Below are 14,382 nucleotides of genomic sequence, written 5' to 3'. Positions count from 1 at the left end.
TCTCAATGAGGGAGGGGTAAAATATCATAAAATGGAACTTTGCAAATAAAATGTTGTTCCAAAGATTTCAGCGAATTCAGAACACTGCGGCCAAACTGATCTTCGCAAAAAAGCAAATTTGATCATGTTTACCCCTTTTCTGTCCAAACTTCACTGGCTTCCAGTAATTTCCAGGGTTCATTTTAAATGCGCCTGCCTAGCTTTCAAGATCTTACATGGCATCCTCCCTCCCCTAATTCCACTAAGTCCTGATACCACCAGGTCCACCCAAAAATTTAAACTACCCTTCCCTTCGCTAAAAGGTATCCTCTATGCGGGAAGATTAGGGAAATCTCTCTTCTTCAGAATCACAGGGCTTTGGAATAACCTTTCTGCCCCACTAAGGAATCTGGGCTCCTTCCAACTATTCCGAAAGCATCTAAAAACGGGGCTATTCACAAAAATGTAAGGCTCTCTTCCCCCCTATACTCAACCTCCAACCCCATTATGCTGTTCCTTCCTTATATTAAACTTTCGTAAACCATGCCGAGCTCTATAATTATGGAGAGGATGCGGTATATAAACTTAAGGTTTAGTTTAGTACAGGGGTGTCCAATGTCGGTCCTCGAGGGCCGCAGTCCAGTCGGATTTTCAGGATTTCCCCAATGAATATACATGAGGTCTATTTGCATGCACTGCTTTCATTGTATGCTAATAGATCTCATGCATATTCATTGGGGAAATCCTGAAAACCCGACTGGATTGCGGCCCTCGAGGACCGACATTGGACACCCCTGGTTTAGTATAATGTTATTAGATTGTTGGTTCAATCGTGAATTGATAATTAATGTGACTTTGGGGCAAACTGGATGGACTGTGCCATCATTTACTATGCTACTATCAGGATATTCAGCTGTGACCGCTATCTGGACAGGGACGCTGAAGATCTGGATATTTTCGATCCCCTTAGCCACCATTTAAAAACAATGCTAATCATGGCGACTGAATATTAAAAAGCTTGTTTTCTTTTCCTTTTGTTCTCTTTAAAGATAACTTAGGTCTCCTTTTACTAAGGGGCGCTAGCGTTTTTAGCGCATGCGGTATATTACCGCACGCTACGCGGCTAGAACTAACGCCAGATGAATGCTGGCATTAAAATCTAGCGCGTGTGGAAATTGCATGCGCTATTCCGCGCCTTAATGCCCTAATGCAGTGTAGTAAAAGGAGCCCAAAGTTCCAACATGCAAAGTAGTATCGTGAAGAAGAATTGAAACAGGGTAATACTTGGTCCTTGAAAAGAAGTGCTATTAAAAACATATCATTGGGGCTCAGGAAAAATAGAATTGTAATAAATTACAGTCTGCAGACATAGCGTGGATGGTTGAACTGACCTTGCCTTTTGTATGGCTTTACACAATTCAACGGCAGCCCACTCAAACCTTGGTCACGATCAATATCTTATTAAAGCCACACACACACACAAAAAAGTCTCCATAAACTTAACGGTTAGCTATGCTTATAAATGGAACTTGGTATAATTAAGGTGGTCAATAGCAGGCTAGACACAAGTCATTTCAAAACAAATATCACACATTTCATGTCTGTTTTCTTCTGTGGAAGGACTCTGGGCCTAGCAGCCCTGCACAGAAGGGACAAAGGCACAGTCACCAGGTTTCCAATGCATTGTTTTGCTAATTAATTCCTCATCCACAGAACGTCAGTAGTTTTTTATCTACTTATTAGGTACATAAAAGTTTATTAGTTTCCCGACACAATCTTTTTTCTTGATGTATAATCCATTTCAGCCCTAATACATTATGTTCCTGTATTTACACAAGGTTATTAATGCATTTTTATAGTTTTTATTCAGTCATATTTTTTTTTTTTTTTAAATAAATGCTAATAGCTCAAAGACTGAATAACATCTGAGGGAAGGAAAAAGCCAGCCGGCTGATTCTCTTTCATGGGTTTCCTGTGCGCTAATTCAATAAATTTTCAAAATAAATAAAAAAAAATTGAATTACTTCAGAGGGTTTTTTGTTTGTTTTATTTTCTCTACATTTTCCCTGACATTTTTTGTTCAAAATTTGTACTAATGGATTTGAAGCAGTGGGAGTTTCCATCAGTGCTGCCACTTGAACATGGTCTGCTGTGCCTTGCAAAATATCTTCAAGTCCTTGTACAATTTTTACATTCTACTGTGTCAAAATACAATTCAAAATGCATTAAAGTCAGAGTTTATTTCATTGGCGTACACAACATACGCTTATAATGCAAAAGAACAGTTATAGAAATATTCAAAACAGCAATTAATAGCAAGAGACTTCAGAGGTTTCATTGCACAAGTCTTCACATCCTTTGACTCGGTCATTAATTGGTGGATGCCAGTGGCGTAGCTAGGATTGAATGTGCTCCGGGTGGACAAATTGAGACAGGTCCCTATAATACCAAATTTCTCAAGGTTGTGAGGATTAGGAGCAGGTCTCCTTTAGTGCTTCAATTATTGGGGGGAAGGGAAATTGTGTCTATTTTCCTTGTCTGTCTTTATTGTTTTTAAAATCATTGCCCAATATTTTAATTTTTTTGTAAGCTGCTGTGATTTAACTTTTTTTGTTAAAAATTGCGGTTTATTAAATAATGTAACCACTTTTCCCTCCGTATTCGCTGTGATAGGGGATTAACAGACCTGTGAATACAGAAAAACCGTGAATAACTTTTTCATGTTATTCACTGTTTTCTATTAAAAACCATCATGAATATGGTGAAACCGCGAATGAAGTGGTGGGAGACCTGGGCCTGTTCCTGAAGGAGAGCCAAAACACAGTGAAGAAAGTGCTGGGAATCAATGATTTTCTCTGTAAATGCTCAGAATCAGCGATTTCTCCATGCAAGCTGATGAAATTAGGGGAGAGGGGCCAGCAAGTTAAAAACCGTGAATAATCTAAACCGCGATTGCTGAAACCACGAATATGGAGGGAGAAGTGTAACTGTTCTACTGGAACAGCTGTGTGGCTATATTTTTGAAACTGTGACAGGCATTCATGTCCCTGGGTTTTTTTTGTCATTCAAAAATTGGACATTTCACTTTGGAAAACGGCTTTTCATTTTGGATGCTTTCAGTGCAAAAATGGCCATTTCACAGATGTTTTTCCTATTCGTTTATGGCTGTGAGATATATGTTTTTGGGGGGTGTTATGAGCAAGATGGGGTTTTTTAGACCTAGATGATTTTTTTTTTTAATGCCCAGAGTCTCCTAGAGCAGTGATTCCCAACCCTGTCCTGGAGGAACACCAGGCCAATCGGGTTTTCAGGCTAGCCCTAATGAATATGCATGAGAGAGATTTGCATATGATGGAAGTGATAGGCATGCAAATTTGCTTCATGCATATTCATTAGGGCTAGCCTGAAAACCCAATTGGCCTGGTGTTCCTCCAGGACAGGGTTGGGAACCACTGTCCTAGAGATTTGCATTAACTCTGACTCTCCCTGCTGCTTATCTTCAATGCCATTATATCTGGTTCTTCATCTGCCTTCCACCCCACCACAACTGTGAAATAATACAGAGGGCTTCTGACTAGTACCGTAGCTGCTGCATGGAACTAGGGCAGGGGTAGACAATTCCGGTCCTCAAGAGCCGGAGCCAGGTCAGGTTTTCAGGATAGCCTCAATAAATATGCATGAGATAGATTTGCATCTCAAGGAGGCAGTGCATGCAAATCCATCTCATACATATTCATTGTGGATATCCTGAAAACCTGACCTGGCTCCGGCTCTCGAGGACCGGAATTGCCTACCCCTGAACTAGGGGAAATGCAAAAGAATGAAAGATCATAAAAAAGCATTGCTACAGGATGAATTTCACTGTTTGCCTTGTGCTCTTTTGAAATAATGTCAAGCCCACAGAGGGATCCATTTTCCTTTGAACCGCACAAGGAAAGGAAGTTTGCCTCGGCTTCAGCTGAAACTTTTCTGCTCAGTGTTATGCAGTTAGTTATCTTTTAACAGTTTAAAATAGCTGCCTGCGTGTTACCTCTTTATTTTTGACTTGTGGGAACTTGAACATCAAGATCATATCTCATATCCATCTGTTTTAAAGTATATATACCACCAAAGACCTGCAAGCACTCCTCAGAGATACATCCCACCCCCCATAAGTCTCCCCTCTCCAGGCTTGTTCCGGGGATCTCATTCTAGCAGAAATGTCTGATTTAAGGGTAAACATGGAGTGATAGGGTGCCTAGAACACAATACCTTGCTGCCAGTTTTCTCTTGCTGGGTTCTTGTTCTTTATTGGCTACCGTAATCTCCTCTCATGCATATCTGATTCCTCAGAGGTTAGTGTACCCCCTCAACAATCAGCAACCCCTTCGAAGGAGTCGGTCTATTAAACAATAGACAGTGATTTCTGAGAAGTTGAAATAGGTTGTAGTGATCTTGTCAATAGGTAACCCAATCACTTTCGCACTGGAATCAATCAGCCAAAGATTTGATTAGCTTATGTTTGGAGTTAAGCGATTAAGCTCATTTTTTTAGACGCATATTTACATGTAAATAGCACTATTTGTCTTTTGCATAAATAATGATTTTTGCCACTTATTACGTGAAGATTCACACCATACAATGATTTAAAGGAGGTGTGGTCTGGGTGTGGCTTGATCAGGACTAAAATCTGCTCATGTATTTCCAGTTTTTCAAAGGGAATACATATGTGTGGGGGAAACCTCCACCCCAATTCCAGGGTACACATATAGTAGGCTCTTAAAACGTGCTCGATTTGGCCAAGGCTTTACATGAGGAATTAAGGGAGTTATTCTCTTTAAGCCCCATTGTTTATTTCTGCCTCTAAGGTGATACAGTAGACTCTCAGTTAGCCAGCACCCATGGGGGTTGATAGATACCGGATAAATGTAGTTTCTGGTTGCTTGAGAGTTACTATTAAAAACAGGCCTAACTAATACTATACCCCATACTATGCCATACTATAAACTGTTCCGAAAAAAATGCTGGATATGTGGTAGGCAAAGCATGGGCATACTCAGGTGTGGCATGCCAAGTTTACACTTAAGAATTCTGCCAGAAATTGATTTTATTTTCATTTTTATTTAAAGTATTACAATATTTCTTTATTTTTTTGCTGGTTGCTTGAGTTCCTGTTAACAGAGAGTCTACTGTGCTAAGTTAAACTTACAGTTTCACTGTTTATCTGGCGGCACTGACATGTAGATTTGCAAAATGGGACAGCTACTTCTAGAAGTGGCACCGCATACATGTGGAAGTTGCAGAGCTTTTGCTTCCCCTTTGTAAGGACTGTCACCTTCATAGGGAATCTGTGTTGCTCATTTTTCCATGTCCTGTTTTGAGCACTCTATCAGGAGTGCGGGCAGCTTTTTTTGTTCTGCAGCGCTACAGCAGCAGTATCTATACAAATCCCCCCCCCCCTTGGTGAGATCCAGTGCTTGCCCACCATTCTTCTCAGCTGCCTTAAGCGTCTAGGCCATTCAGAACGTTAGGCCCTTCCCTGGCGCATCCCAGGATGCACCGGGAAGGGGCAGGCCCACCATTTTGTAAGAGGTGAGCCTGCCCGCTGGAACAGGTAGACGTTCCACCATCCGGACTTCATCAGTAAGGTAGGGAGGGGTGGGGGGGGGTCATCAGAGGCACGGGGGGAGTCAGAGGGATTGGGCAATTGCAAGAGGGAGTGGGCATCCTTCCTGCTGCGGGGCGATAGTAGTGTTGGGGGATTGTGCAACACGGCTGGAGGAAGTGGGCATCTCTCACTGTGTGGGGAGGGGATCATAATGTTGGGGTTTGTTCGACGTGGCGGGAGGGAGTGGGCATCTCTCCTACTGCCAGGGGTGGGTTTTCGGAGGTTGTGTGTGCACGGTGGGGCATCTCTCCTGATGATCTTCGATTTGGTTTTGGTTTTTTTTAGATATGCAAGTGTATTCTGCACATGTGCAGATCACTGCCCCCAGCGATTCATCTCATGTAAATTTAGCAAGCCTACATGAACATCCGCAAACCTCATTTGCATGCGAGGTCCTTTGAGAATGGCTCATCTTTTTGAAATCATTACAATAGCGACTTCGGTATCTGCCCTTCGGGTTTCACCATTAAGTTTTGAGAATCTTCCCTTCAGTTTCAGTGATCAGAACAAAGCCTGCACAGACAGGGTTCCATTTTAACAATGCACTAGTTGGAGAAAGCAGCCACCTCTCTCTCTCAAAGCACACTCCATGAGAAGTGTGTCTTCCTTGTGGGCAGAGGCTCGGGTGATCTTGCCTGAAGAGAGTTGTAGGGCAGTTACATTGTCTACTCTCTGTAGCTTTACAAAATTTTATGCAGTAGATATAGCAGCGCAAGGAGAATACCACTTTTGGTCTCCTTGGTTTTAAGGACAGGCTAATCTGTCCCAGCCTAGATGCAAGAGACTACTTTGGTAAGTCACTTACTGTCTGGAATCCTTTGCCTTTTGCCCTACAAGGGAAAATTAGGTTCTTACCTCAATAATTTTCTTTGTAGTAGAAGCGCAAAGGACTCTGGATGCCACGCCCTGTCAGTTATTTCGCTTGTTTTCGTCCTCAGACACATAAGTATAACCAGAGCTGAGATTTTCTTCTGCCAGCCAAAGAAGGGATATCATTTAGCAGTATAAGAAAACCAGCTCTTGAACAGGGGATGTGTCTCTCAGAGCTCCATTTATGTTAATGCTGGTTACAGTCTGTTAATAATCCCATCTACAATAACAGTTTGTAGCAGAGCAGAGCAGAACAGACTTAATTTGTCAGGGAAGTTCCCATGTTCTTCCTTTTTATTTTCTTGATTACAGTGGTGTTTAACTACTTTGGTACAAACTGAAGGTGGCAGTACAATCCACTGGGAAGGAGGCAGAGCTGAAAGAGGTGATTGACATCCTTCTGCAACAGTTCTCAAAAAGGGGGTGTTCACGTGGAGGATGTATGGCACTAGACACCCAAAGTCGGCAGTGGTAAAATATCCATTCTCAAAAAATGCGTCTAGAATTTTTTTTTTTTTTTTTTTGAAAATTGTTCATCTGGACATCCAGGTCATTGATCATCCAGACTGCCAGTACGTCTATCTTTATACCACATTTTCCCAAATGCCCAGAACAAGATCATTTGGACATGGGAGGGGCCAGCATTGTGATGGACTGGCCACCTAGACATGGCAACAGAGCAGTGGGGCACCTTATAGGGCATTTCTGTGAACTTCACAAAAATGATGCCACATAGACATCTCAGCAGAACTAAGGCTCAAGGCAGCCATTTCCTGTGAGCGATCTGCACGGGGCGGGAGCGTAGGAAGATCGCTCCTGCACCAAAAACCCGCTAGACCACCAGGCAAGGCTTAAGGAGGGGCTTTCAGGGCTTAAAATAGCCGGGGGAAGCAGGAGTTAGGGGCAGAACCGGCCCGAATATTATTCGTGGTTTTTTAACATTCGTGGGCAGGCTCTGCCCCAAACCCCCATGAATACAGAGGGGGGAAGTGTAGTTTATAGACTCCAGAGCTCCATTCCCAGCCTGCAGAGGAGAGGCGAGGAGAGGGTGAAGGTAGAACACAGCAGAGAACAGTCCTCTGTCTGCGCCCTAATCCCAGCCCCTCTTGTTACTCCTGCCCTTGGTTCCCCCACTTCCTTTTTGCCTACAAATGAAGCTCTGGATTCAGGGCAGATGAAAACTTTTCCAACCAGGGATTGCAGAGCAAAGGTTTGTCTGGCAGAGAGCTTCTTGGGTAGCTGCTGCAGACTGCCCTGGGATTGATTTCCATTCAAGTCAGACTGACTGCAGTGTGGTCAGTTGTCTAACCTCAGAGCCGCTCGCACTGCAGCAGCCTGTTATCTGCAGGGTGTCTGAATTATAACAGTCCCACATCCAGGCTACCTTTCACAAAGATTACTTACGCCGGCTTCTTTCTGCTGCGCAGATTCATCAACTTTACCGCCTTGCTCAGATGCCGTCAGGGATCTCTGGCTGAAAGCGCCTCTTGTTAAAATAGGTTTATTTTATAAAACTTAATTGTTTCCTTTTTCTGCAAAAATGATATTTTAGCAAAGCCTAACTAGAAGAATGTCCTACTTAGGCAGCAGGACGATCACGAGGAGATTAATTTTCTTGCGGTAAATTGCTTTCAGCTTTTTCTCAGGTTTCTTTCACTCTACGATTTCCATGCTAGTCTAGTAATAAAAGAGGGAACTACTTTGGGGGGGGTGTCTGGAGACTTTTTTTTGTCTCATTAAATAGGAGGTGAGGTTTTCAATATTTAACCACTGATGCTCATTAATTTGCCAGCATTATGACCAGAAATTCAATACCGCGCCATGCCCGGGTTTCAGCATTGAATTTCTGGGTTTGCAGAGCTGGCTAAAGCATAGCAATTTAAGTGTGAGAGGAGTCATTTAATTGGCTTTGGGGCACTGCATCAAGACAGAACTGACTTTTATGCATACAAATGCCAGAAGCCTAAGAAACAAGGTGTGAGAGTTAGAATCTATTGCACTTTGTACATTGTAGCCTGTATAGCAACCTAAGAGATTCTAACTATAATGTACAATTATAAATGGTATCTTTTTGGCTATGCATTATATATGTCAACCTGTAACCTGTTCTGAGCTCATTCGGGAGGATGGGATATAAAACAAATCAAATAAATCCACATGATATGCACTCGTAGAGCTGCTTAGCACCATAGTCCTCTCTAAACACACTTTACATCAGTCCTTCTCGACCCAGCTCTTGGGGATCACCCAGCCAGTCAGGGTTTCAGGATCTCCATACTGAATATACACTGGTACGGAATATTGCTGCTAATTGAGTAAATATCAGCTCCACTCGGGCTCCACTTCTGGACAGCCCCAGCACTACCCGGATAGCACTAAAGTAGTTTGTCTGAATTTTCAGTGGTTACTATGCAGATAAAGCCACTGAAAACCTAGGTATGGGCCTGGTGAGAGGGGCTTACTCGGGGCTGATCTCTGAATATGGACCGCTAAATTTGTACCTAAGACAAAAAAAAGCATAAGAACTGCCAGCCCAGTATCCTATTTCCAACAGCGGCCAACCCAGGTCACAAGTACCTGGCAAGATCCTAAAGAATAAAACATAGGGCTCCTTTTATGAAGCCGCACTAGCCAAAAAACGACTAGCGCATCCGGCGGTTTAGCGCGCGCTATTACACGCGTTAAACCGCTAACGTGGCTTCGTAAAAGGAGCCCATAGTTTATACTGCTTATCCTACGAATAAGCAGTGGATATCCCCACATCCATTTTTATAATGGCTTATGGACTTCTCTTTTAGGAAGTTGTGCAAACCTTTTAAAAACCCTGCTAAGCTAACTGCTTCCACCATGTTCTCCGGCAATGAATTCCAGAGTTTAATTACATGTTGTGTGAAGAAAAATTTTCTCCTATTTGTTTTAGCTTTAATACATGCCCCCTAGTACTGGACCTCAAGCGTAATTTTAGGCTATTTATGGCAACATTGAAGGCGAGAGGGAGAAAGGAGGGGGCAAAAGGAAGCCGAAGAATAAAACTGAAACAGTAAACTGTACAACCAGGCAAGTTGATATTTCTGGTGTTCTCAGTAACAGATGTTTATAGCAGTCATAAGGGAGGGGCAAGAGAAGATCAGAGATTGAGTAGGGTCTTCAGTGATCCATTGTGTGTGGACTTCTGGGAAGGCTTGGTGGGCAGCAGGTCCTAATGGATAAGTACGGCTGTGTCATTATATTACCACTACTTTAAGAAGCATACTTGATCAAGTGAACCTAAATGCAAAAGTTTTGGGTTCTGAAACATTTTCCTCTTTCATGTCCTCTTGTTTCAAACTCACTCCCTTCGGGTTTCAGATCAATTGCTATCTTCCAGGCTTGAAAAGATTACTCTGGGAGCGCATGTTCACTTTATCAAAATGTTCTCATTAACTTTTCATGTTTATTGTTTGTCCAAGATTTGATGGCTGCTTTAACTGTTTGCCTGTTCGGCTTCTCGCCTCGGGACCCGCCAGAAATGAGATTTGCTTTCAGCCGGGCCTTTTATCTTTGCTTTACCCTCTAATGCCGAGAATTAGGCTCCAAAGGGTTAAATGAAATGCTCACCCGTCTGCTCACAGAGAGGAGCACCAGGCAGACTGCAGGATAATGCTCTCTCCAGAGCAAGGCTGTGAAGCTGTTCCACAAATTTCTATAGAACACAGAGTACATAACTTGACTTCCCTGGTACAGCCTATCTGTGCTGGCAAGAAGATACACCAGAGCAGACATACAAGCAATAAAAAAGGACTCCAGATTCCAAGTGATGCTATACATTAAATTGAAGTATTCTGCCCAAGCAGTTTTTAACAATGTCAATGCAGACTGATAAGGTTCTGTAGGAACTGACTGTGCAGAATTTCAGGGTTATTGCAATTTACAGTATGATGAATAGAAATAAAACAAAAGGTAGGAAAATAAGGTGATACCTTTTTATGAAAAAAAAGGCAAAGCCTTCTTCTTAAGGCACCACACTACTTTTGCCAGTGTTTTCCAAACTGTGCGCCTTGGCACTCTGGGGTATCATGGTGAACTCAAAGGGGTACGCGGAGAAGCCTAAAGAGCTGCCAGTCCAGCATCCCTTTTCCCTTCCACCCCAGCAGCAAACCTCTCTCCCTTCCCCACGCCGAGGCTTGCAATCTTCGGGCAGCAGGCAGATTAAACACACTGCTTTCAGCGGCCCTTTTCACTTTCCCTCTGCTTCAGCATACTGCCTCTGCGGGGAAAAGAAGTTGAAAAAGAAGGGAAAGCTTTTGGTACTTAAAATATTGGAAAATCCAGTGGCATTGATGTACGATACCATCCTATTTGCTACGTTAATGAGAGCTAAAAGCCAAATATCTGCTAGGAATAGCAAACTTCTCTTTATAATGACAGGAGTTGCCATACAACTTATATTGAAGAATTGGAATTGATTTGGGGATTTTTTTAGGTAGTTTCTTGTGGGTATTTATTTTCTTGTTTACTAGGTGGGAGGATGGGGGAAAATAATTGCTTATTAATATCTGTAAGTTTATTGTGCTTTTCTTGTAATGTACATGAACTATTTGCATGCATAATTGTAGTTTGAAAATTTAATAAAGATTAAAAAAGAAAGACAGTTTTTGGGGCCACCAAAGGCAGCATGTTTAAGCTGCCAGTGGCCTATCATAAGCTGAAGCATGAAACATAGAAATATGATTGTAGATAAAGGCCAAATGACACATCCAGTTTTCCCATCCATTGCATCCAATATCTCCTCTTCTCCTTAAGAGATCATACCACTTTCTTAAATTCAGACATAGAGAAAAGGCCATAGTCTGTTATTGAGAAAGACAGGGGGGAAGCCACAGTGATTTTGGACTGGGCCACTAAATCCAAAATCACTGAAGAACTCGGCCATTTGATCGAAGTCTACCAGGTCAAATGTGCTGCTTAGGTCAAATTGGATTACAATTGCGCTGTGACCACTGTCTCAGTGCTGTGATTTTTCCTGAATCTCAATTGTGAAGGGCGGAGGATATTGAAGCCTTGTAAGTAGCATTTGATATGTTCTGTGGCATATCCTTCCATCATTTTGATAAATAATGGGATAGAAGCTACTTAGGAGGGGCTGAGTTTTGGGTTCTTGGGAATTGGTGTTAAGATAATTCCTCCTTTTGATTTGGAAATAAGGCTAGTCACTAACAAATTATTTCCCTTCTAACTCAGGCCCTGCGTCTCAGCCAGTCAGAATGCAGCCTTTTTCACAACACACATGCTGTACTGTTTAAAACTACAAGCTGCACCAATCAAAGCAGCTCTTCATACCTTCATTCCGCTCAGAGAGATCAATCTCTTCCTGTAAAATCTTGAAAGGGGGAGTCACTGTTAGTTTATGTTTAAATAGTCTCATCTAGACTATTGTAGTGTAATCTTTGCAGTACTAGCTTAAACGGCTACAGCTCCTTCAGAACACAGTGGCTCGATTTCTGTGCAAGGCCCCAAGTTTGACCATGTTTCTCCAGTTCAAGGTTCTGGTTTTAACCCGTAAGGTCTTATACAAAGGAATCATTTTCTACCTTTCTGCTCTAAATATTCCACATGTACTAGGCCAGTCACTATGCTTCTAGATTTAAAACAAACCGGAGAAAGCATTTCTTCGCACAACATGTAATTAAACTCTGGAATTTGTTGCTGGAGAATGTAGTGAAATCAGATAGCTTAGCAGGGTTTAAAAAAAGTTTGGATAATTTCCTAAAAGAGAAGTCCATAGGCTTGGGGAAATCCACTGCTTATTCCTAGGATAAGCAGCATAAAATGTTTTACTTCTTGGGTTCTTGTTAGGTACTTGGGATGTTGGTTGGCCACTGTTGATGGACTTTTGGTCTGTCCCAGTATGTCAACTCTTATGTTCTTAATTATTCTGTCCTTTTTGGGAAATTAAGCAGTCTGTGTTTGGGCCAGTCAGAATTCTTAGAATCAGGCTGAATTTTCTGGTTGCCTGCCATTATGAAAAGGAAACCAAGTGCTGTAGGCATTCAAAGAGCAATTTTCAAAGCTGCCTAGCTGGGTAAATGGTGATTTACATTTGTGAACTGGCCAATTGAAAAGTGTTCTCGTAGAACGGTCTGAAAATGTCCCTATCAGACTTATTGGCTGCTTCTTCACTGGACTCACCACCTCTTTTTTTTCTCTCTCTCTCTCTCGTTCTCTCACCAGCACCAATAGCCGCAGGGACAGGTTCCAATTTCTCCCTCCCAGATCTGGAAGGGTCTTCATATTACAGCATGAGCCCTGGAGCAATGAGGAGATCGCTACCTAGCACATCTTCTACCAGGTAATTAGGTCTACAAATGACGAGAATATTTGGCCAAGGGTCAACCACAAACTTATTACATTTGTAAAAAAAAAAAAAAAAAATTGTTATACTGTTCTTAATTGTCCAATGTATTGCACTCCTGGGAAGAAAACCCGTTCTGGACTTGTAAAAGGATGGATTGTGTTGCACACTTTCCTGATCCCCTTTTCTGCCCTGCATTTATATTCCCCATGGAAAAAGGGCTGTATAATGACATCTAATCAGATGTATATCTGAAACATTGGCTATAAAACCATCAGGTTAAAGTTGCACTGCATTTTGCAAGGGAAATTTATCTTTGTGGAATAATATTGTAAGTAGCTTACGCGCATTGTCTAAAATAGAAGAAAACATACCACCTTATGTAATCGTATGCATTATTTAAGTGATGTGGGACACAGTTAGGTCTTTCTATGCCTGTTTGCACACATTGAGGAGGTCAGGTGGCTTACTGTCATCTGAGAGGCAACAGTATGCCAGACCAAATTAGCCGTGTAGGTTGCCTTTTTATAGCCTTAATGAATTGAATAGAAAACCAACAAGACAGAAAGATAGAATGTGTACATTGAACCAGCAAGGGTCCATATTGATTTCTTTCTGTACCATGCAAAAACCTTCTAGCGCACTTTCTACAACCTATACACAATTCACAGCCCTCCAGTTCAAGACATTGGCTTAAGTCCAGATAAACCAGCGCTCAGGATTTGCCAGGTTAGGGACCCATACAAGCCTAGGCTATGCTCTGTTCAGAATTTCCATGTAGGGTTTGTTCAAGTGTATACTTAACAGAAATGTCTATACGCAGGGTTTAACATAAGGCACAAATTCTCTTCCATCGGGAATTAGCAGGTTCGGATAACTTAAGCGGGTTCAATGACCACAGTTGGGGCCTGATTCTTAAAACAGCATCCCAATTGCAGTAGCAAGGATGAGCAGCATCTGGGGTGGTGGCACCCCTCCCCCGCCCTCTTCCCCACCCCTGCCGCGTGCGTGCACCCGCCATTCCCCGTGCCTTTTAAACTGCGGCGCCCACTGCCCTCGCCGGCTTCAGCGCTCTATCTGACGTGACTTCAAAGGCACAGATCCTGGAAGTGACGTCGGAGAGAGCGCCAAAGCCGACATGAGCAGGGAAGGGGCGTGAGTGCGGCAGGGAAGGAGTGGAAAGGGGGTTGGGTGGAGAGGAGGAGGAGTGCCGGCGCCTCGAGCGAGATGGCATGTTTTTTAATCGATGCGGTGAAAGGCGCCTACCATGTAGGCATCTGACTCGCGCCATAGAAGTGCCTATGCGCACCTAAGGCCGGCATGGGCATGCTTTATGCCGGAAGTGACCTTAGGTGTCCATTGGTGTGAATCGGACTCCTTAGATGTAGGCCTGTAAAATGCTGGCCTGAATTTAAGGTGTATGTACAAGAAACAGATGTGATTCTGGACATGGTACCTACTGGTGACTGGCCCTTTGTGCAGGCGCCTACCGTGGCAGGCGCCATTTCCAGAATCAGGCCCTCGCAATCCGGGTTGGTCCAGAGTCTGTTTTTCT

The 14,382-nt window shown here is 42.8% G+C and overlaps 1 protein-coding gene across 1 annotated transcript in view; it reads left to right on the top strand.

Moving 5' to 3' along the window:
- The window catches only part of NFIA (nuclear factor I A), a 661,499-nt gene that overhangs the window by 435,223 nt on the left and 211,894 nt on the right, over window positions 1-14,382 (top strand). The window contains exon 5 of the mRNA XM_033917100.1: window positions 12,707-12,824. Within this exon, the coding sequence (XP_033772991.1) occupies window positions 12,707-12,824 (118 nt within the window). The remainder of the gene's footprint in view (window positions 1-12,706; window positions 12,825-14,382) is intronic.

Source organism: Geotrypetes seraphini, chromosome 12 (genome assembly GCF_902459505.1).
Source record: "Geotrypetes seraphini chromosome 12, aGeoSer1.1, whole genome shotgun sequence".
Taxonomy (NCBI): Eukaryota; Metazoa; Chordata; class Amphibia; order Gymnophiona; family Dermophiidae; genus Geotrypetes; species Geotrypetes seraphini.
This window is presented reverse-complemented; position numbering and strand designations above follow the sequence as displayed.